The 24,505-nt window shown below is 47.7% G+C and overlaps 1 protein-coding gene across 2 annotated transcripts; it reads right to left on the bottom strand.

Annotated features, from left to right (window-relative positions):
• Nucleotides 1–5,517: 5,517 nt before the first annotated feature.
• On the bottom strand, nucleotides 5,518–23,767 carry LOC135388135 (Y+L amino acid transporter 2-like). 2 transcript variants are annotated; one of them, XM_064617491.1, is made up of 11 exons: nucleotides 22,635–23,767; nucleotides 20,247–20,315; nucleotides 15,787–15,855; nucleotides 14,552–14,647; nucleotides 14,084–14,185; nucleotides 12,005–12,265; nucleotides 11,813–11,938; nucleotides 9,771–9,870; nucleotides 8,444–8,740; nucleotides 6,808–7,036; nucleotides 5,518–6,378 (listed from the first exon to the last, which is right to left on the bottom strand). In XM_064617491.1, exons 1-11 carry the CDS (start codon nucleotides 22,636–22,638, stop codon nucleotides 6,115–6,117), a joined length of 1,617 nt encoding a protein of 538 aa, XP_064473561.1. In that variant the 5' UTR covers nucleotides 22,639–23,767; the 3' UTR covers nucleotides 5,518–6,114. The 2 variants fall into 2 exon arrangements, with proteins under 2 accessions (XP_064473561.1, XP_064473560.1); XM_064617490.1 differs by lacking the exon at nucleotides 22,635–23,767 and having other exon boundaries at nucleotides 20,247–21,839.
• Nucleotides 23,768–24,505: the final 738 nt, after the last annotated feature.

Here is a 24,505-nt window from a genome sequence, read left to right as displayed (position 1 = left end):
TCCTAAAATCCACCGAAATGACGTCCAGTTAAACTCACCTTATACAACGAGTGCAGCACATGCACGTGTATCGCACTGTCATACACACTGCTGGTCACCTGCCGACGCTCTAGTCGGCGAACACACAAGAACGCCCTCGCGAAACTTGGCAACCGACATTTTAGTGTTGAGAAGGTACTGAGGAGCTGGCTAAAGCAGCACCAGCATCCTGCCCTGTGTTAACTGGCGAACTACCTCAAGGACATACGTGCTGAAATAATCTTTGAAATCATTTAGTGCTTTCACACGTCCAGCGTCCTGGAACAGATGGTCGCACCAGTGCGACCTGCGTTTCCTTTTTCTTTCTTTCTTTTTTTTTCTACTTCTATTCTATTCTGACACTGTCATGGGTGCGACAGGTCACTCCAAGTTATCCCAGATAAACATATGTAGAGGTGGTGGTGTCCCTCTACATGAGTCCTATGAGTCCCCCTACATGAGTCGGCAATGATGGAATGTCCCAGCGGGCAGATGGTTGTGACCTCACGCTAGGACGGTGCCGGTAGTGGCTGGCTGGCCAGCGTAGTGGTGCGCGCCAGCAGAGGCACGTCTTCATCGTCGTTCCACGGGCCGCCTAATCACTCCCCCTCAAACGCGGAGCGGTGTAGAGCTAGCGGTTGAGGTCCACGTCGATACGTGAAGAGGTAAAAGAGGGGCGACACGTGGAATAGGGACGGCTGGGCTTGACGTCTTGTTCAGAAAGCGCAGTAGCAGGAGAATGGTTGGTGCGGGCAAGCGCTAACCGTGCCGGTTCCAGGGGCTGTGTGAAGGCAGTTAGGCCGAAGTAATTCAGAGATGGCGACAGAACCGCGACAGGTACGTGAGCTCCGGGCTCGTTAGCGGGAACTGCTGCTGGGCTGTTCGTTGCACCGACGTCAACGTCGATAGACGACTTCAGAAAATCCCAGAGCGCTTGGCGCCGCATCGAACTGTTGGGAGCTTACTAAAACGAAAGAAACGGGCGGCCTCCAAACTCTTTCGATTTCTCCCCTACCGGTCCACTGTCCACGACGTGTCCAGGTCAGCGAAAAACGAAACGTGAAGGATTATTCTTCGATCCCCCACTCAGTAAGCACCCGGGATGCAATCTGTGCGCAGGGAACACTGCGATTTTCTGAAATCGCCTATTGAAAGTTTCACAGCGAAGAGGGTCATAGAAGCGGAGAAAATGGGCACCGCGAATACCGAAACTCATGCGGCTCTGACATCACAGCCCTCGCCGCCGCCAGTAAGGCAGCTCACGAGAACTCACGTGCTTACGGCTCCCAATGGGAACAGACGCAGCTCTGAGCTCTGTGGCGTCTGCGCTTTGCTCGGGAGTGTGTTCGAGGCCTTGTATCTCGCCAAGTACGACACGCAGAAGAATTCTTTTTTCCTCAGCATTCTCGTGTGCAGTACAATGCGTCCATGATGTAATGGACCACATCTATAGAACTGTTCCAACCCCTTTAATATCACGGGAAACGGCAACCGTTTGGCGTCCGTTAGCCCGTTCTCCTTCAATATTTGTAACTAAGTCGAGCATGCTGTCCATTGCGCAGCGGGACTTCTGGAACCGTGCCATGCAGTCCGGAAGGAACCTGTTTGACTCCATGTACCATTCCACTCTGTTGAGAATTAAACGCTCCATCACCTTGCACAGGCCCTCGTCATACTGACCAGACGGAAGGAACCCAGCTCTCGTGAAGGCTTGCCTGATTTCAAGACTGGAATGATCTGCGACGTCTTCCAGGATTCGGGGAGGACACCTCCACGCCAGCTCTTGTTGATCAATTCTAACCTCAATTTCAATGTCAGAGGGCCAAAGCTAGCAATTGCTTTCTAGGTAATCCCATCCGGGCCTGGTGCAGAGCGTTTCCTACACGAACAGATTCCTGCCTCCAACGGGAATAGCGTAAAGTCTGTGAGCACTGGACCACTGTGCTTCCATGAACGGCAGAACTTATCTATTGACGAGCCTTGACTACTGATTCCACGCAGACATTGCTAGATGATGCGGCAGATGGGCTGAGAACTAATTGACAGAACTGGTCCATTAGTGGTCGTTCATGTAATCCGCAGTGCAGAACAAGATCCTGGAAAGGATTCGCTTGAGTAGCAGGGGTGCCCAGACTCTTGGCAATCTTCCAAATTCGTGCCGCCGGTGTGGAGGGAGTTAGTGATGTACATAAGCATCACCACGACCGACGAGCTAGCCACGCCGGATCACGTCGGATGATCCCACGAAGTTGGCAGGCTTCTTGGCAGTGGACGTACTCCCCTGTTCTGCGGAACATTCTTTCTTCTCGCTGACGGGTGGAGCGAAGTCTCTCGAATTCAATGTCCGCAGCAATATACTGCGAAAGTGCAGTGATTGACTTCGTGACATGGTCTTTGCATTTGGCTATTGTAGTGCTCGTCAAATGAGGTGACACTGTGCACCTTTGCCTCCATCCCATTTTTGAAATGACACCAGGCGCGGATCTAGGGAGGGGGGGAGGTCCAGGGGTCCAGAACACCCCTCAATTCCGGGCTTTAACACAGGGTTCAATGGACCAACCCCGGCATGCACATGGCACTTGACCGCCCCCCCCCCCCCCCCGCCCTCGGGAAAATCTTAGATCCGCCTCTGCCTGACACCAATCAGTAAAGTTAGCACTGTGCTTTAGGAGCTGTCCGTGAGAGAGAGAGAGAAATTTGCACCGGGACATGGTCACCTCACATGCCATCGTAACTCACCATCCAGGATATTGGACGAGGAAAACTGCGAGAGCATAATGAAATGTCCTGACAGCTGCTGTATGTGGACCCACGAAGGAATGTCGCAGATCCATCATTGAGCACGGTAATGTCCATATCTTCTAGGATCTTATCTAACAATCTTCCGCATCCGTTAGTATGCTCGCTTCCTCATAGTGCACTATGCGCATTGAAATATCCGCAGATAATGTACGGCCCTGGTAGCGATACAAACAAGTCCAGGAGTTGCTGCTCCGTGATTGCAACACAGGGCACAGCGTAGCAGTTTACCAATCTTGCTTTTCTTTCCTTGCTTTCCATGCTCCTATATATTGCTCCTAGGGCTACCTCCATAGTAGTTCTCTTGATGACAAACACACTATACAGCTAGGGTGTCATTGAATTACAACTTAAAAAAAAAAAACTACAGCACCTAAAATCATGCGGTCAACGGCATTTGTTCTTACTAGGTTTTTGCCACCTCCTGATGTGAATTTCATGTAACGTAAGTTTAATTATGTAAATTCTTGCAAACTGAACTCGGAAAGTTACCAGGTAAAGGTCACTTTTTTGGCCCACCAATGTGAAGAGCGTGTCGAATTTACTCCAATTTATGGTAATTGACAGGGATATTAAGGAGCTATCCTATCGGAAAATACAGCCGAACATCATGCTTCACGGAGCACCCCGAGCATAGCGCGCGACGAACTTTTCAGCGCAATCGTTGTCAGTCCGACGAAAGGAGGTTGGAAACCCGGACAACACCGAGATAGTAGAAAAAGACAACAGAGGCATGGCCTACCGCATCTCGATTCCGCTGGGATCATTCCTTCCCTTTCCCAATTTCGAAAACTGTGTAAAACGTGTCACCCAGTGTCATTTTTTCTGCCATCACTCTGTGGGCTGGGTTCCAACCTCATTTCGTCGGACTGACAGCGATTGCGCTCAAAAAGTCGTCGCGCGCTATGCTCGTGGTGCTCCGAGAAGCACGATGGTCGGCTATTTTTTTTTCTTCTATGGGTTAACTTCTCAATATCCCTGTCAATTATTTCAGACAATTCGGCACGATCTTCACATTGGTGGGGTAGAAAAGTGACACTTACTTGGCAAATTTCCGAGTTCAGTTTGCAAAAAAATTCCATAATTAAACTTACGTTACATGACATTCGCATCAGGAGGTGGCAAAAACCTAGTAAGAGCAAATACCGTTGACCGCACGATTCTAGGTGGAGTTCTTCTTTTTATTATCATTGAATAACACGTTTTCTGGGGCACCCTGTATATTTCGCAGTCGGTGTCCTTTCATTCTTACTTTCTTTCCTTCTTTCTTTCTTTCTCTCTTTGCGGTTTTCTCTTATGAATATTGATGATACTATATACAGTGATTGACTGATGAGCCATATACAGTCTTTCCAATTCTTGAACACTATCTTGAAGTCAACGCTGGATATCTCATTGATGCAGTATTCCTGACCGTTCTATCCACGGGTATAAGGGCGGCATCCCTTTCTCTTGCTCCTCTCTCTTATGTTTGCTCTAAGATAAAAAGGTCGAATTTCCTATCCAAGCTGGTAGAACGGCACTACTTCTACTATTTCGGGCCAATCCACGCGCGCATTCTCCTCCACGGGTATAACCGGCGGGGTCCCTTTCCCTTGCTCCTCCCTCTCACGTTCGCTCTAAGAAAAAAAAAGGCGAATTTCCTGTCCAAGCTGGTAGAACGACAGTACTTCTATCATTTCGGGCCAATCCACGCGCGCTTTCTCCTCCGCGGGTATAACCGGCGGCGTCCCTTTCCGTTGCTCCTCTCACTCACGCTTGCACTAAGAGAAAAATGGTAGAAGTTCCTACCCAAGCTGGTAGAACGACGGTTTCCACTCTGTAGTTTGTGTCTACTCTGCTGTTATACCCAAAAGATAAAATTGGTTTGAGTAGAAACGTGGTTGCACTACAGCTCTGCCGAGATAGGTAGAAAATTATACCTTTTTTTCTTAGAGTGATAGAAGAGAGGTTAGTTACATTAAGGTAACATTAGAAGAGTTACATTAAAGTAGGCTTTCATTACAATCAATTAAAGTACAATCATTCAATTACATAAAAGCGTTGTACCAAACCATATCACGTTTATTTATTCATACGTACAATACTCACAACCCTGATGTCTCCTTCTAGAAGTATGAAAACTCCGAACAGCCCTTTCCGGCCCCTTAGGTGCAACACTATAACGGTGCCTTGTTTTTCATCCAAATTTATGTGGCGGGTTATTTCATGACTGTCCGTGATGTGGTTAACGCGTACTCATATTGCATATATGAGCAACAAACGGTGTATGTATTAAAACAAGAAACTGGGCTAGTTGGTAACTATTCATGTTGGGGAGAAAGGCGGAACAAAGACAAAAACAAGTGAGAGATGTCAGCATATCTAGTCGTAGCATAGCATGAGCATATCACATCTCTGGCTTGTTTTTGTCTTTGCTGCGCCTGTCTCCCCAACATCAATATACGTGGTGGGAATTGATGTTCTGGGGCTGCACTCTTAAAAAGAGGGTGTATACTTTAACTCATTTTCCTTGCCACATATATCACTCCCCTTTTGGAGAGTACAATTACTCTAAAAAGGAGTCTCCTCACTCCCTTCAGACCCTTTGACTCCATACTGGAGAGTAATATTGCACTCCAGTTGGGAGTTAAAGGGTCTGAAGGGAGTGGGGAGACTCCTTTTTAGAGTAATTTTACTCTCTAAAAGGGGAGTGATATATGTGGCAAGGAAATGAGTTAAAGTACACCCTTTTTTTAAGAGTGTGAAACACATAGAACGGACAAATACATACAAAGCCTCAAGTGCCTAAGAAATTAATGATGAAAGAAGGAAGCCACTGAAAAGGTTAGCCAGCTGTAGGACTGGAATTCACATCTTCTGGATTTATTACCCAGAAGATGTGGGTTCGAGTCCTACAGCTGATTAACCTTTTCAGTGACTTCTTTCTTTCATTAATATACGTGTACTTCGTAATCATATTTTCCTTCAACAACAACAACTTTATTGCTGTTCATGTATGCCTTCATCTTACGTTACTGTGCATTGAATTTGAAGGCAAAGTGTGATCACCACCACTCCTACCCCCCATCAAACACTAACCTAGACTGGCCAGGTGGAAAAACAGATTTTGTACCAAGTACCCTGTCATATTCACCTCAATAGTCTGTGTATATGACCCACGGGGCCAACAGGCATCGACAGAGCTGCCGCTTGTGGCTATCTTTTGGTGCCCCTCCTTGAGCACCGAGTAAAGCTTGTTCGAGAGCGACAGGGGTAACTACTTGTTCAATCAATCTTTGCACATCGCCAGACCATTCAGAGCACCTTGTTCACCGCCAGGATATCTTCGAGTTCATTTGCACACGGTGCGGAAAATAGCACTTTCTGCACAAAGACGTTGAAGGCATCCGAACCAGGCAGTCGAAGCTTCAGGTCAACGAAAAGCCAGTAGTAGATTATTCCTGCCTCTAGAAGGAGCAGCACTAGAATGTAGGGAGTGTATCTAGCAGCGCTCACAAGAGGAATTACCACCAGCCCCATGGCGATCAGAAGTCGCACGACTGCGAGCACAATTGGAACCTGCGTTAGCACAAGAGATAATCATGCTTCATTTCATTCCGCTACACAGACCACAAAAAGGCAAGATGGACCTTGAGGCTCCAAGCCTCAAAACAGGAATATGTTCGAAACGTACAATACCAACGCCACCTAGTTATAGAAGACATGCTTAATATCTCAACTCAGACCTTTGCCACGTGAACATATAAAGTCAGAATGGCGTCTGCTTCAGCGAATCACAGTAGACGACATCAAACGCAGTCCTTTCTGCAGCTATACCAACGGCTGCAAGTGCGGCTGATGCAAGCTTATCGCCGTAGCGATGACTGCCGAAGGCACTGTCGTGATTGCCGGACACCTAATGACCACGTCTCGCCGTTCAAGCGATCACGCTTTAGTTGTCCATAGGTGGTGTTGACGGAACCTACAGAACAACAAAACGCCACGTACCTTATATGCTCGCGGAGTTTCCTTCATGGTGTGGCGCAGCACGAACAGGCTGACAACGCCGAGGACGTCGAAGATGCTGTCGATGAAAACGCCGGCTTCGATGAGGGCATCTAGGCTTCCCGCGAAGATGGCATAGACTACTCCGAGAAAGCCTCGTACGATAGTCGACGCAAGTGGTACGGCCGACTCAGCATGAACGTTGGACAAGAATTGTGGCAAGTGTCCTTGTCTGTAATGAGAGAGATTTCATCGTTTTTAAAACACGCCTGTTCGCGGCGCTTTCTGCATTTTGACAGAAAGGAACAAGAACAAGTTAAGTTTGCATAGCGCGTATACGGCAGAAGAGTACAGTGTGTCGTAAAACTACCGGGAATAAAAGAGCTCCGCTTATGACTATCTTTATGCCCTTACTGACCAGTCATTTGAAAGAAAAAATGCCCTCTAGGAAGGTTTTTGTTTAATACGCAACTGTCATGTAGACAGGAGGATTAATATGTGTGTTTTTCTATAGGGTTTATTCACATGACGTCATCCGCAGGAGAGCGGCACTGTCGCTAGAGCAATTTGCCGCCATAATGTGTGTCCTCAGGTTTTGACTGTCCAGGCCTACATCCACATCACATTCCCCGTACACTTGGTATTACAAAGTTATTCTATTGTGGGAATGTTATATGCACCATATATATATGTCCCAGTAGTTGCCATGTCTTCAACGTTAATAGTGCTCTATAAATAGCATATGGCAGTGAACGAAAACCGAAACCAAACTTCGAGGGGCCTACGTCATGGCGGCGATTTCGCTTTTTCAAAACTAGTGCCCTCTGACGGGGTGACGTCAGTGAATAAACTCTATATTGTTGTAATTACCATAAGTATCTTTTCGCGGTTTAGCTGAACTCAATTCATATGGTGACTTTTATGCCTTGTGCAGTGATGCTCATGTGGTGACTGTTGAGTGACTGCGCTATGGATGTGATGCGCCGTATTTGGCGAATTGGAGTAGTCATTTCATGGTAACTTTTTTCACCAAATCCCGCCTGTTCTCGTCAGTGTTGCTAGATCTCGCATGTTCGCGTGGCGCCTTCTGAGCGACAGGAATTTGACAGCTGGCACTTTTTTCGCCCGGGCTCCAAGCGACCGGGCAGCAGTGTGCTCAACTAGTATATCCGGTGTCCTCACATCCGCATCGGGAGGGTGGCGAGGGCCCTCATTGGTCCGCACGTCGAAGTTCACGTGGGTTAGCAGACGACGGAACCCGAGGACGAGCGACCGCGATGCCCCAAGCGTGATCCGACCGCTTAAAAACCATAGCGATAAGAAACAAATTCTAGAGCATGGACTGCGTTACGCCTATCCCCGTGTCTAAAACCTCCAAATTCCTGACACACAAGCGCGGGTGGCAACGGTCACGTGATCCAGCACGGGCAGCCACCAAGCCACTTCCTAGCGCTGTTGCCACGAAATGACCACCCGAATTCGCAATTTGTTGATGTGTAACTGAGTTCCACAACGTATATGGTGCAAGTGCAAGAGGTGAATTGCTGAAAAGTGCTCGGGCAGTTTTAAAATTATAGAAGGCGCGGTTATCTAGGCTTGCCGTCGTCGGTAAGTTTTCGGGCGGGTGAAGCATGCTTACCTTGAGGCGGCTAGTACAACTCTCGAACTGCAAAACGAGCCTGCGCAGGCAGAACCGAAGACACTGATTGAAACAAAGATAGGTACAAGGATGGTCGCTTTGACGCCCCAGGTAGCTTGGGCGAAGGACACAGCCACAGCTTCCGATCTCAGCATCTCTTGTCCATCAAGGCAGATGAAGTACGCCACGTTAGTGAGGATGTAGATGACTGTGACGGTAAGAAGACCCGCCGCTATGGCTCGGGGCAACTGGCGATGAGGATCCGTCATTTCGGCGGCGACTAAATTCACGGACTTCCTGCAATCAGTGCATATGAAATAATATTTTAAATGAACGGAAAAATGGATAGTGGCATGGCTACATGCTGTATTCTTTGTTGCTGTAGCTGAAACGTTGATGTATAGGGGACGCTGCTTTCCGTGCCGGTAACAGGGCATACCTAACGTACTCTGGCAGGTGTACGTTACTTTTGAGACCTCCGCTCTCTTCAGCATAGCTAATTACCCACAGAAGAACTATAGTGATCTTCAGCAAGCAATCCGAAGGGCATGCGACGGGCAGCAGGCATCCTCACGAGTCGTCCTCAGCAATAATTCCAACAGTTGCACCTGTTCTCATGCAGACAGTTAGGCTAATCTCAACTTGCTTCTTCAACAAAGTACCATTCTAATGAAGCCCTTATTGCGGAAATCCACTTTCGATTCGAACATGTGGTCCCACTCAATTTAGGTAAGAGCAATATAAGGGCTTTCTTTCTTTTTTTCTTTTTTTTTTTTTTTTTGTTCAGCGGCAACTGAGCTACCGGAGCGTAAGCCTTGCCATAGAAACTGGTGTTTAAACCACGACCTATTTGATTATAACGACCATGTCATAGGCACCCCTTCCCAGCGCCGCATTTGGAAGCTAGCGGTGGCGGTACTCATCGGCCCGGTTATTGCAACCTCAATTTCTGCAATACTTTGTACTTCAGCTTACTTTAGTATTTTTGTACAAGCGGTGGATGTCCCACGGAAGATGCTTCTTTCTAAAGTAGATTATCATCATCATTCTGCGCGTTTTCATAGGAGCTGTTGCTGTCGTCTGCTATGGTAGTCGTACGTCCGCTTCTGCGCGTTCAAAATTCAAATTCCCATTGTCCAATCATGATGTAGATCTCGCGGGCCGACGAGTAGCGCGCCTAGCGGACCGTGCGAACGGGCTCCTCATAGGGGTTGCCGATTATGACATGGTCGTTATAATGTAATAGGTCGTGGTTTAAACCCTGAAATGTTCCGATATGCACCTTATTTGACCCGAAGAAATAAATGCCGATGGTGTTCATACATACCACCCGGAATAGGAAAATAATGCTCCATAGATGGCTAGAGTGATGCGACCAGGATCCCTGTTCGTGTTTGCGAACAACGGGACGTCCGTTAGATGGTTCACTGCGTATGGAAAGAGCACAAGAATGTGCACGCATAAGAACGAAACACACGCACTCCACGGAACACAAGAATGTTGCTTCGCTTTCTTGTCATGATTAAGAAACGCACACACACACGTAAATTGAAGAGATCCTGCATCAACGAATTACGGCATTCAATTGGGCAACGGCTCAGACCGTCCCAGAAGAGAACTAAGTCTAAATAAACAAACGCATTCTCGTATGATGCCCAGAGTCACCGTGTAAAATATTTTCATTAGCTTAGAAGCCAATTATTTATAACGAAATTTTGTGGACTGTGCTATTGCTGCAGTGTACCAAGGTAAATTTAGCCAGGTAGCGAAGGCGAGGAAAAAAAAACAAATCTGGCCCGGCAACACTGTCATCTCCGGGACTCGAGCGATCCTGGGTGTTGCTAGTACAGGTACGGTCGTAAACAAAAAATATTTACGATGTTGCAGCCAGTGGCGTAGCCACGGGGGGAGGGCTAGGGGGGGCGCGAGCCCCCCCTACCTGCCACGGACCGACCCACACAAATCGTGCAAATCCGAGAACATAATATATGTGGGGGGGGCGGGGGGGGGGGCCACTGTGACGATCGCGAAAGTTCTTGCAGTTCATGGCGTCTATCTAAGAAGCACTCTTGAATGGTTTTCAAAGTATGAGCTTTTTAAAATACTTCCAATCTCGTGACACCACCTCATTGGTCATGACAGGCTATACATGTAATCGTACTGTGAACGTCTAAATCAACTATTTTCATACCTTTTTTTAATCCTCAGTTTGCAGTGTGCACAAGTATGTGTGTGTTGTCGACACAGGATCAGCGGGGGGGGGGCGAGTTTTCGTATCGAGCCCCCCCCCCCCCTACCTTGGAGGTCTGGCTACGCCACTGGTTCCAGCAACCATACAGTGTGTATTGTCATCAAGGAGGAGAGTCGCCTCTCCAACCACCTCTAGGAGGCGCTCGCGTCGCCTTAAAGATGGTGGAGAAAAGAAGGATTGCCGATGGATGAATCAACCTGCTTCTGCCTTCTTCCACGAGACACGCTTCAAGAACTGTACAAATAACATACCTCGCGTGTCGTTTCCCAGGGTCTTCGTTCACGCCGCTCCTGGGATAGTTTTTCTTTTCTCCTTATCACTGAATGTTCTTTTCCGCAGTATTTTTGCACTGCGGAACTGAGGAGTGCTCGTTGCTGTTTGAGTTTTGTAAGCTGCGAAACTCCATCGCACTCAAAGGGAAGTTAAGACATAGTCTTGGGTCACCGCGAAACATATCGGCCAGCTGCTGTTGCTATACTTTATTGAGTTCTTCCACTGCGTTCCGCTAGGTGGCGGGCAGCCAGTTGGAGCGGCGAATAGGCTCTGTTACACAAACAGGAACACACGCGTATTGCCATCGGTGTGTATTGTCATCAAGTAAGGAGCCTGTCTATGAAAGCGGGCATTGGTGTGTATTGTCATCATGTAAGGAACCTGTCTATGAAGGCAGGCAGGAGTGTATTAGCATCCAAATGGAAGGAACCTGTGTATATGTATTGGCATCACGGTGGAAGACCAGCCATCTTGGCTGGATCCCTGTATGTATTGTCATCAAGCAGGAGAGCTACATATGAAAGTAGTCCCATTTGGACAGACACTAACTTTACGTTACAGTCCTACAAGCTAGATAACAACACCCTCTAGGAGAGTTTGCTTTTCGTACTGACCATACCTAGCGAACAATCCAAATATGGGAGGGTCGCTGCGGAGTGCAGTACAGTCCCTGTGTGTGTGCGTATTGTCATCAAGCAGCGGAAAGAAAAAATCTTTCCCGGAACAACACCGCAAGCGGTGCTGCCCCGACGACCTTGTTATCGGCCGTACCATTCAAAGACACGGCCCACCCAGGGCCGGACTGCGTAATCAAGGGACAATCAAATTATAGCGGTGTTGCTCACCTCTGTAAGATAATACCGCTGCTGTAAGTATTATGGAAATCAGTACGAGGCACTTAATAGAAGACAGGAGATCCTGCACTTGTGCCGACACCTTCGTCGAGATGCAGTTGATGAATGTCGTCAGTCCTGCAATATTTAAGAGAAAAATACGACGAAGTTGTGCTTGTTCGTAACACAGTTTCGCAAATTTACCGATGAAGGTCGCGGTTACGAGGATTACAGCTAAGTAAGGTGGGTTGCACGTATGGTAGATCGGCCGCAGCACGTAACTGGCAAAGGCAAGGCCTTGTGTGGCTGCCCCTAAGGGATCGGTGACAGTGAACTGGGCCCAGGCAGAGAGGAAGGCACCCATTCCGGAGCCCATAGGCAGAACCTTGCCAGCAGCACAGAAGTAGGCGTAGTCCCCTCCAGACGCCGGCAGGAGGCTTCCCAGTTCAGCGTAGCATAGGCCACCTGCATGAGGAGGTCACACGCTGCCATTCACCAAACTACGCATTCGCATGTGCCGCCAATTTCATCTTACACTAAACTGCCGAAATTTCCCCTCACGCATTGAAATATGCCGTTACCATGAAAGCAATGCAAAAGGAACGGAATTCATTCGTTGTGTCGTTCGTGATTTATGATGGATAGAAGAAAAAAAAACGCAATTTACGACTTCACCCTTCCCGCCTTCTCAGGAAGGGCAGCAATGAAGAGCTGCCTGTCATTGGTCTCCTCAAACCACGCAGTTGCACAATCATCCGGGATATCGTTTGAGCGCCACCAATGACAGACCCCTCTACACTGCTGCAACACGAGAAGAAGTCGTTCCTTCCGCGAGCAGAAATTTTTGTACTTTAGTGCCACAGAGCAGGGAAGAGATATTTAACGTGGCTCAAAATCCTGTTTCATTCTTCGAACAGACCAGCAGGAGCCACTATGCACAAATATATTCACCGTGCGGTGTATTGTCGCCGCGCCATCAAGGTTCAAAAGTCTTCTCTGCCGGTCAAACACGGAGAGCTGCCTCGGGACCCAACGGGCACTAACTTTCCGAATCTGGAGGTGTTCATGAATGATAGTGTTCAACGTTTCCACAGAAAGGTCCGTCTTTCGAGCCAGTTCGAGACATGTTATCCGTCGGTCCTTGAGGATCAGGCGCTCCACAAGTTGGCTGTTCTCAGCAACTCTGACACTGGGCTCTGAGCCGCCCCAGCCGCGGATGGTCCTGCACTGATGTACGGCCGTCTCGGAACCGTTTGCACCACTCAAACGCTTTGCTGCGGCTAAGTGTATCGTGGTCATACTGAGCCTGAAGTCTTCTGTGAATTTCCGATGACTTTACGCCTTCATTCACGAGAAACTTCATGACAATCCGCTGTTCGATGTGCGCGCTCACTTCGTTGTCGGCCATCTTGTCCAGCACGTGTCTTCTGCTTCGCACAAACTTTGGACCACCACGTGGTGAACGCGGAGGCCTGTCGCGTGTGAAAATGACGAAAAAGAAGTAGCGCGAGCCATTTGTACACTCAGGAGACAGAAAGTCCCGGTTTGACTTGAACACGTACACCTCGTACATAACAGCTGGACGACACCACCAGTTCTGTCGTCTGCTACCGAATATCTTGTACCTTAACAGCGGGATATTCCCAGCACCACCTAGATAGAGAAAGCCTGCTTACTCGTCGACGTGCCGTAACAACTAATTGTCAGCCAAGGATCGTGTTTTTAACGGCCGTAGCCAATCACGAACGTGTTCTCAGCGGTCGTAGCCATACAGATGAGCGACCGTCAGTCGCATGGGCAGCCACTGTCGTCTGCAAGTAGTTGAACGTTCCCGCATACTAAATGAGAAAACAAAAGAAAGCGCAAAATTGTCCGATATTTTTCTCCAGACCTATTTTCTGGAAAGCTTGTTGCACTTTTAGTCTACATGTTTAAATTGGCGAAGTTATAGCTGCAATCATTTGCGAGTTCTTGAATTCGCAGAACGGCGAATCGCGGTATAGCAGACGAATTCTGACTTTATGTGCCCACCTAGCGAAGGAAGGAGAGGAGGCATTGAGCAGGCCTTCTGTATCTATGTGGCGCTGATATTCCCGGCGATGTTTAGAAGAGCGCAAAGAGACGTTGAGCGCCAACGTGACAGCAGAAAGCTATGACGTTTTGCGCATCTTCCGCTGGGGGATTCTGGGGTGTGTCGCTCGTGTTAACACGCGGATCCGAACACAATCGCAGAGGACGGCGAAAGAGACGCAAGTCAACTTGCGTGAGGTTTGTGTGGTGCACCTATGAATGAGATGAGGCCACCCAGACCCCAGATCACCAGGTCCATTCCAACGGAACCGGCCTCTCGGTACACCACAGACGGGGTCACGAAGATACCAGAACCTGCACCAGGAAAGAACAGATGTGTCGAAACATAAGCAACCGCGGAGTGCACACGTTGAACCTTGCATAAATGAACAAAGAATCAAGGAAAGTTAATCCAGAGGGGTTGCCACATTATTGATCATATAGGCTAAGGAACAATGACAGTAGGTTGTGTTGATGTTGTGTCGCTCGGTCTAAGTGTGGCCTCCGAAACACTGCTGCAATGGTTAACGCTTGGAAAGCTAATAGGCTATGTCAGAAAATTATACGTTCGTTGGCAGTGAAAAACACTATATATCTCTGTGTTTTCTGTGAGCTGGTGGTGCAGTATACTCGAATATTGCGTATAATAAATGTATAGAGCAAGTTGCGTGCGAGGCTTACCAATGACGCACCCGATGATCAAGGCCGTGCCACCGAAGAGGCCCATTTCCTTCTGTAGCGGTACCGTGCCATCTGCACAGTTGGCTTCTACGGCACCTATACCACAAAGCAAATCATGAGTGGAGGAAACAAGCAGCCCAAAACTAGTGACACCTCTGTATAGTGATGCCGTGAAAAGTGGCTTGTGATGTGAGCTTATGACAAGTGTATATTTCGTTTCGAAAATAGAGGACATCATCACTGCGTGCACCGAAGCTCACGACGAAGAAGCACGATATGAGTGCGGATAACGGGTCACGCGGGCAGCCCTACCAACTAAATAGCTGAACGCCCGGCCCTAGACGCCCACCACCTCATGCCCACGAAGCAATTATGTTTTATCAGCTCCGAAATCGGTTATTCGTCTTCTGCGAAACCGTGACTGATAAAACGTTGAACGTGAGGAAAGAGACGCCACTGCACCACAGAATAGGTCCTCATCCCATGCACATATACGCCTTCAATGATGCCCGCACTCTTAAAAATAAACTTCACCTCATAGCACGCTCCTAGCCAACCACTATCTCGAATGATATCGTTATCTGCCCTGATTTGTTAAAAACGGGAGGCGTACGCCTTTTTTGTGACACTTATGCGGTTCATAATTGTCACAAAAAAGGTATGCGCTTCCCGTTTTCAACGAACCAGGGCAGATAACGATATCATTTGCGATTATGGTTGGCTAGGAGCGTGCTATGCGGTGAAGTTCATTTTTAAGAGTGCGGACCACTGGAAACATCACTACAGCGGATACGGCTGGACGTTCCCCTTGGTAACGCGGTCCTACGCCGTATCGAGATATCCTCCTCACCTGGCTGCACCCTATGTGGAGTGCAAGAGGATACCTATAGCACATGCTGCTCAGTTGCGAGCGATACAGAGCAGGTAGAAAAGCGCTATAAAGTGCGTTGGACAGATACGTCAACGGGCTCGTGACATCACGAAAGCACTCGGTGACTGGCCAACTGTCTATCGGCACGGCTATGTTCCGCTCGGTGACCTTCTTCCTTAGGACTCTCGTTGAACACACATCTTTCTAGAAATGTGGTGGTCTCAGAGCCCGTCACTCTAAACGTGCCAGTGGCTGGAGTGGAGATGACTCGAATAGCCAGCCCAATCAAAAGTTGAACCGATCTCTCTATATCTTCCTTCGTTTTTAAATCAAACCAAAGTGGACGACATGGGTCGCAACTTACAGGTTGACACGGTATTGCCGTCCTTAATTGCACTAATGTCATCCTTGGCCACGGGAGTCCCATAGGCACCTGCAATATGCAAAGTGTATTAAACCGCAACGTCTGCTTAAGCTACGGCTCCCTTGCGCAGTACATCCATCCCCTGCCATTCATGTACACAATAGCCCATGAGTCGTGTTACGCACCGGCACCATCTGTGTCGTCTGCGGGATTTCCTGGTCATTCTACAGGCAGTTTCAGACGAATATCGATGCTGTTTCTGGTGAAGCCGGCCTTGGACGCACGACTCTCTTCATGAGGTGGTATACAAGGTGTTTCCGTTAAATCCCCGGGCTAAATAATTCGCGAACGGGTGCACCAATCGGAGAACTTTCTTTTTCACAAGTATCTCTCCGATGCCATCTACAAGCTGCGCGCCGTGTGAATGAGTGGGAGACGCTCATTATTTAAATAGCAATAATTCAAATGAGTTTCGTGGGGAAAAAAATATATAACTTCTAAAGCAGGGCGCCGTCAGCATTAAAATGGATACTACCCCTTTTGGGACCTTCAGTGAAAAATCTGCCACCGAAGTGGGTCATTTGTTGCAGTAATTAATTGGTTTCGATTTACGTATTTTTGTCGCGGCTGGTCGCAGTGAAGTGCAAAAGGACGCTCTTCCACTCCCTTGTCCACCAATGAATTCCATCCTTTTGTACTTATTACTACAATAAATGACCCGCTTGCTGTTTGGCTGACCTTTCCTCCCTTTTTTTCTTTGTTCTAATAAATAAAAACCCCGTCCCCCCGCTTCGGTGGCAGAGTTTTCTCTAAAAGGTGTCCACTGAAGGTCCCAAAAGGGGTACTACCCATTTTAATACTGACGGCGCCCTGCTTTAGAAGTTATATGGTTTTTGTTGTTGTTTTTTCACGGAGCTCATTTGAATTTTTCTTTAAATAATGAGCGCCTCCCACTCATTCACGCGGTGCGCAGCTTGTAGGTGGCATCGGAGAGATACTTGTGAAAAAGAAAGTTCTCCGATTGGTGCACCCATTCGCGAATTATTTAGCCCGGGGATTTAACTGAAACACCCTGTATATACATACCGAGAAGCAGGTCACTTGACAACGACACATATCACAACGTCGGGATGCTCACGTAAATTCACCATCGTCCAAACGCGCTGTACCGTTACAAACATAGAACTCGTTCATAGGAAGATTTCACAGGCGTTTACAATTGTTCTAGCCTTAGGGGACGTAATAGGGGGAGGGGGCAAGGGGGGCCATTGCACCCCCTGTGCTCAACGTAGTTGCAGGCGCAGCTGACGCACCACGACCCCAAACATTCTGCCTTGCCCCCTCCCTCCCTAGAAAAAAAAACCTGACGGCGCTCCTCAGTAGCACTCATGAACTCTCGTGGACATTCACTGTGTTCCTATCGGCAACCTGTTGCCCCTACACAGTATGCGATGATCTCTTGATCTTGAAGGAACCTTATAGACTAACTGAGTTCCTACGTCATTCCGTAACGCCGACGCGCAAGACATGCTGATGGGCACTAACACCTCTATCAGCCTATCAGCCGAAGCGTTTTTCCCGTTTCTTGCCCACCACAGCAAAAATATAACCTCGAACCTGCCTTCTCGTGACGTCACATCTTTGGAAACCGAGTGTCGTCTATACTCTGCTTGTCTGCCCATTACAATGTTTGTCTGCATTGTCTGCTTTCTTTGGACTCCTGGATTGCGATTAAGATATAAATAGCCGTCTTTGAACGCTATCTGCACAACATCTGAGAGCCAGTTCTCACTTGGCGACGCCGGACGCGGCGTCGTGAGCGGGCGGCGGAAATAGACGCGCATTTCCGGAGTCGGGAGAGGAGAGACGTCGAGCCAAAAAAACTGCCATGCCGAACTTCTTTCACGACGTTGGCGAGAGCTGCCGAGAACGACAGCTGGCGACCAATTAGGTGACACAGAAAGGCCACGCCCCCTGATTTTTCGTCTGCTTTGGACGACGGAAGGCCACTGTGGTGGGAACATGAAAATTGTGCGCGCTGACGGGGCGGCGGAAATGCGCCTCTACTTCCGCCGCCCACTCACGACGCCGCGTCGGGCGTCGCCAAGTGAGAACTGGCCCTGCTGACAGCAAGGAGAGAGCACTACTGGAGCTCTTTCCGTAGATATGCGCCAAAGAAGTTAAACGGACAGCAACCTGGGAGGTGCCCTTCCCTTTCCCAGTGTAACTGTCCCTTTCGCAGAGTCACATATGCCAATGCACGTGTGTTTATAAAAAAATCTGAAAATCAGTCTACACAAGTACGTTTAGTGACCGCGTATTTTCCATGATCGCACTAGAGCACAATAGCTGCCGCAAAGGGATGAAAGGAAGAAAGAAGTTAGGGTGATACGGATACTCGTTAGTCGCTATCTAACAAAAAGTAACGAAATCCCGCTATCGATATACACCCCAGGCAGCACAATGTACTGAAAGTCGAGTGCCCAATGTGGGTGGACGGTATGTGCCTTGTCAAGTTTGACGAGTATGCTCAAGGCCTTCCACCTACCGGTCCACTCCCATTGCACTCGACTTTCAGTACATCGTGCTGCCTGGGACGTCCGTAAAAGTAACTGAATACCGCTACTGTTATCAGTAAAAAGTAACGCGATACATCATCCGCTAGTTTTGCTGAAAGTAGGAATAAGTGGACTGAAATGAGCACAACCAACACTTGCTGTCGTATTAAAACTGTGTTTTTGGACGAAAGGAAAACAACGGACAGCAGAGTTGCAACAGGGCGGGGGGGGGGGGGGATACTCTATAATAATCACGTGTGCGCTAATATGAATATCTGTGTCAAAATCATATCGAATCAAATCGCCTCGTGTGGACATATGACATGTGACTAATAAAATCGATAAAAATCCAAGTGTGTGGTACATATAGTAGCACAAACACAGACAAGGAATTGTAACTCTTCTCGCAAACAATGCTATTAAATACAGGTTCATCCTGTTGTCATCCGGTCTGATTGGTTATTGCTATTTTTATCCTTCCCTCAAACCTTACGCCCGCTGATAACTTCTCAATCTTTTCCGATATATGTGGTGGCGGGCCGCCACAAGTTTATTCCTTGTAATTGTTACCTAAGCATCAACAAGCATCGGTGACTAAAAGGCCCATAATTACATGAGTATGCCGCCACTGGCGGCACAATTACAAGGGTTACAGTTACAAGGTATATATATAGGTTAGGTTACAATTACAAGGAATAAACTTAGGCTACACAATAATAAACTGACATAGTACGTAGGATTGCAAGACCGCTACTATTTGGAGAACCATTTGGAAATTCTCTAAAACTTGAAAATTTCTGGAGGGCTGCATTGGTCGTAATTTCTCTTTCGTTCTCTCGTTGAAGTTGATGAAGCATAAGCCAAGCATAGCTCCGCAGCCTCCAGCTGAATCACTGCCCCTAGCTTTGCTAGAGAAGGAGCTCAGCTTACACCGAACATAAAGTTACTAAACATACCTTCATATACTTTTTCAAATTGGACGCTAAGCTCGTTGATGCACAGATCAACTTTTCCATCGGGACGCACAGAAGATATCTGAAAACCACACTCGAACGTGCCTGCTACAGCAGGCCATGGTCCCTCCATGACAGACGGCATGACTGGCAGGCATGACTCTGACCATGCATTAGGGTCAACGTACAGCAATGCCACGTGACCAGCGAATAGATAATGTGTGACTCAGTGCCAGGAGGGCACCTTGCTTCTCAATCCAACAAAATTCAGAGTACGTACGCAGACCTCATTTTACGGTCAACATCGCCCTGACGGAGTTGTCAAGAAGGAGTTTAGCCAAATCTTAAGGGTCATTGTCTTAAGTTTGCAAGAGACCAATGGAGTACTTGTTGGGGTAATCCCCGACACGAAACCCGTGCTTGCCGCTTCCGGTCAAGAGATCCAACAAGTCGAGAGATCTATCGAGTCAGGAGATCCACGCGGTCACGCGACAATGCGAGTCAAGAGTCAAAGCATCATACTGGTCAGGATCCCCGACAAAAAAGTAAGTCTATCCCTTACCATGTTCATTGTAGAACGATTGCGCTGTACGTAGTATTAAGTTAGGAAGTAATATGCAGGGTAACAGTGAAGACTTTTCGGTGTTTTCTCTCCTCTTACCACACACGCACACAAAAAAAAAAAAGTAAGCGAGAAAATCTTCCATGTAGAACGACGGCCGGAATGTATTCTATGCCCTTGTTCTGGCCCGGCCTTGGTACGGGGCGGGCAGTTTGGGCTGTTTGAACGCGGGGAAAAAGGAAATGTGATTGACAGCTACGGTTGAAAAAAATCGAGTTGTTAAAAAAAGTACGCGATCCGTAGTCCGCTACCGAAAAATGTAACAATTAGCGGGTACAACAGTGCTTGGACGTGTCGCAATAGGCTGCGCCGTGAGAATTTGCTTACCAGTGTCCCCTTTGCTGCTACTACGCCTTGTTATTCCCTCCTGCAGCACGGATGGGCTCCAACTGTCGCCTGCAAAGCCACGCATTTCGGGAGTCACAAGACCACAACGTTTGTTCAGGCACAAACATATAGTCTTATGCAACTATCTGAAGGATGAACGCTTGCATACAAGACACAACGCATCTGCTCTGCATTGATCCATAAAGGGGTTGAGAAACCATTAGAGGTGTGCGAATATTGAAATTTTCGATTACGTATATCAGCAAAATTGTCCTTCGAATATCGAGTACAACGTCGTACGATAAAGGCTTCTAAGAGTAACAATTAAGTCCCGAAAACAAGCATGAGCATGGTCACTTGCCTTCTGCTGATCATTATATCATTAGAAAAATGCCCCAAGTGCTGAGTATGTATTAATGTAATGTAATGGCTTAGCATAGGGCGTACGTGCCTATATGCATATGTACAGTAACATTCTTTTTACAACGAAACAATGTGCTGTTCTCATGAGGCAAGCTGAATACCATAAAAGCAGCTTGCACTTCAAAAATCTTTCATGAACAGTGAACACCTGTGTTGGCATTGTAACGGTGTTAGTGAGACAGACAGATTGAAAGTGAAGGGCAAATGACGTATGTTCAGAATGTGGGATGGTTTAGCGATGAGCACGTCTCGGAAGGAAAATGAAGGTGGCTAGTGCTCTCTTCTTGCTCTGACAATGCCTTCCGCATTTGCCGTGTAGGCGAGAAACTGCGCGCGGTTTCACTCTGCTCTCACGCGTGAAGTCACGCGTGAGTCCCTCGTTCCTGACGGTAATGCATGGTTTAGAACAACCTCATTGATTCGCGCAGTAAAGCCGCGATCCTCGACGTTGTTATATGGCTGTGCTCATCACGAGTGATTGTGTCCGCAACCTCCGCACACGTTCGTGTTCGGCGCTTCTTTCATTTCACAGCGGAAATCTGCGCGCGCGCTAAAAAAAACTCGCGAGTCGCGAGCAAAATCGCTCCATGCGGGTCGAGCTTTAAGGCTATATTCGTCTTGCTATCCTCTGTGACAAGAGTTAGTGCAGTTTCAAATGTCTTTGCAGCGTTATTGACGTCCTTGTTGGCACTTTTATCATACAAAAGAAAGAAAAGAAATCAATATTTAACCGGAATTTCATCGAACCGTAGGCCTAACGCAAGTGTTCAGAGTTCGTTGGCAATCCACTAAATCCGCAACTGTACTGGCGATGCATCAAGCGTACCACGGTTTCGCGTTTGGCACGGGCGGACTTTAAAATGGCGGCTGCACACAACCGCGTACTAGTTTCGGTTTCGGTTACCGAACGTGCAGCCACCTCGAAAACTACGCGCCTCGCTTTGCAGTTATTCTACTAAACATGTTCGTCGCTGTTGCTGCAACGTACAAGTTCTCGCGCGCAACCCGCAACACCTTTGTAATAAGCTGCAACAATATCCGAAAAAAAAATAAAAAATCGGATATTCGAACATTTACGAATATTCGAAAACTCGAACATCAAATTTTCGAATACGAATACGAACCGATTATCGCAAACATTCGATTCATATTTGAAATTTCGAATATTCGCACAACTCTAGAAACCATCTCACACCGTATGCCTTCAATGCAGTTTATGACACTGTAGTCAATGTATTCAATATACAAAGTCATAATTGGCTCCGAAACACGCTGTTTTTGTAACAACAACGCAGGGAAACATCCCACATCATCATCATCATCCATTCATCTATGTTGTTGTTGTTGCTGTAACAACATTTTCAAAAGTACGCTTTCCAAAGCTCGATATTGCAGAAGTGAACAAACTGAGTACCAATATAACGCAACACTAAATAGCACTCAGTAAGTCAGTTCGATTTTGTGAAACTCGCCCTCTGCAAATTACAATTTTCCTATACATTCTTCCCATCGTTAAACATGCTAAGTAGCAAATTCTTCATTCGTCATGGCGCTTCATTTATTTATTGTTCTTCTTGTTAACAATATTTTCACGAGACTTCAAATTCGCGGGGAAAAAAAATAGCGATCGCGCAGTTCGCGCAAATTAGATCCTCGCGAAAATCATTTCTGCTTTTACAGATATCCGCATAGCGAGAGGATGCAACGAAACGGCGCAAATATCCTGTAACCGAATTCCGCAACATCCGAACTCAATGCATTATAGAAAAGTTATAAAGTTCATCCCTGCTATACGAATCGTACATCGAGAACTAGTTCAACGAGCTTCGTGACCCTAGAGCTTTCGTACCGCTCGATACCGTTCAAGAGAGTCACGAGATAACATCAGGTTTATGTGACCGTAATTCGAGAAGAAACATCGTTTTTACGCATTTCACGAAAGAAAGAACAGTGCGATACGCTCACCCATTTTGCAGTGCGTCCCTGCAGGCAGCTGTGCCGCGTGGCTGGTCGTAGCCTCGCATATGAAACAGCTGGTGGAAGCATATATACTCTACATACGTCACGAATATAACGTCATAAAATAACGTTTTTCTTGATTTGACCACGACGCGCCACGCTCCTGTCGTTCCGGAATAAAGTGACCACGTCAAAAGTGCTCAGTTTAGTCTGGAAAGCGCGCGGCGAACACACGCGTGCGGCCTTTGACTAGCGTTATGTCCTTTGCGTTAAGGTTGTTGTGTTATTTCGTAGTGAACGTTATTGAGCTTGCACAGAGAAGATGATGAGCTGTGTTTATTGGTGCGAGCTGCATCTTGCAGCATTAGCTGTGTCCTGGAAGTTTCGCGGCGTTGACGGTGATTGTGGCGCGCGTAGCAGAAACGAAATGACGACACCGCGTCAGGACGTCACGGCATCACGTGACACGGTGGATGCCGCCAATGACATCACACACACACACACACTACATCACGTACACCACCTGCAGCACCGCCATTGGATCGGCGCAGTTGTCAATCGCAGCGCAGAGAGAGGGAAATAAACCGTTACTGTGCGCTTGTCGCCTCACAACTCTCAAGCTTTTCTCGACTCTGCTCCAAAGCAGGGTAGGGAATAGTAAGTATTATGCAACACTGCTGGCTGGATTATACAGCACGTGGTCCTTACGCTTAGGGTATGATTATTTGCGATGGCCTCGATATTCCCGGTTGTGAAAATCCTGAGCTCAAAATTCACGGTACAAGGTACAGGTACAAAACCACGCACATAAACAGCAGTACCGGTGTTACGAACGATTCAGCCGGTGATCGTATGAGCAGCCGTTTTTATGGTCACGTGTACACTGACGTTGGCGATGGCATGTGACCAGGGCCTGCCCAGAATGCGTTGCGTTGGCCTGACATAGCTATCGTCAACGGACTAGCCCCGATCTTGAACCCTGCCACAGCTAGCGTTATCATTATATTTAAAGTTCGCGTGCTCCAAAGCTACTTTGGTATAGGCTCGCGCAAGCTCGTGGCGAATCACGGGCGAAGTGATGCGCGAGTTATAGGTGGTGACGGCAAGTTGAAGATCGGGCTGGACCGCGACCCGGCACGCTGTAGGGAGTTTTCACCTACGTCACACTGTGACGTGACAGTGACGTAGCACGCTCGTAAGCTCCTCCCACTGGTGGTCACTTTTCGTGCTAGCGCCATTGAATGATGACAAATTGCGCTATTTTTCGATGCGACAACCATAGTTTTCGTAAAAGAAAATGTGAGAACAACAGTGACGAAGTGTCTTCGGGATAAAAGAAAGGAAGGGACGCGACCGGATTTCAAAACACCATTCAAGGCTTCGTTCAAATGCTAGATAATCTCGGCAGCTGCGCCGAATAAGTGACCCCCACCATGGCAGCCAAACACGTTCGTTTGACGTCGTCTGAAAACACACTGCCTACAGTATATGGCAAGGCACACGTTGTGCTCCAACCCCTCTCTCTCTCCTCTTGTAAATAAGGAAATGTGATCACGTGACTGTCCTGCCTCGGTCAGGAATTCTTATCTGGCGTGGCGACCGCCGACATGCATGCACTCCCATACCCCATGCGCTGAGGACCTTGGTGATGGCCGTCGTAGTGAACGTGTTTCTCTCCGTGAAGTCACCGTTATCTATTACAGTGCAAATTTAAGCATAGACCCTTCTGGTGAACATCACTAAACTGAAGCAACCACAATATGAGACTCCGGAAGTTTGCAGCAAGATGATAATATGCATCCCATAAACACTATTATTAATACCGTAGGTTTTCCAAAATACACGCGACAGTTTTAGGCGACAAAAATGTATTCCAG

The sequence above is a fragment of the Ornithodoros turicata genome, chromosome 3 (assembly GCF_037126465.1).
Source record: "Ornithodoros turicata isolate Travis chromosome 3, ASM3712646v1, whole genome shotgun sequence".
Taxonomy (NCBI): domain Eukaryota; kingdom Metazoa; phylum Arthropoda; class Arachnida; order Ixodida; family Argasidae; genus Ornithodoros; species Ornithodoros turicata.
Note: the sequence above shows the minus strand (reverse complement) of the source record. Positions and strands in the feature narration are given on the sequence as shown.

Bases quoted from the DNA above. Each gene is read 5' to 3' on its own strand.
- LOC135388135 (XM_064617490.1), bottom strand. From the start codon at position 20,331: ATGCGTGGCTTTGCAGGCGACAGTTGGAGCCCATCCGTGCTGCAGGAG. The intron at 8,741-9,770 runs GTATGTATGAAC...CACTGATTGCAG, and splicing joins TTATTTTCCTATTCCGGGTG to GAAGTCCGTGAATTTAGTCG. The intron at 6,379-6,807 runs GTACGTGGCGTT...GTGCTAACGCAG, and splicing joins AAACTCCGCGAGCATATAAG to GTTCCAATTGTGCTCGCAGT.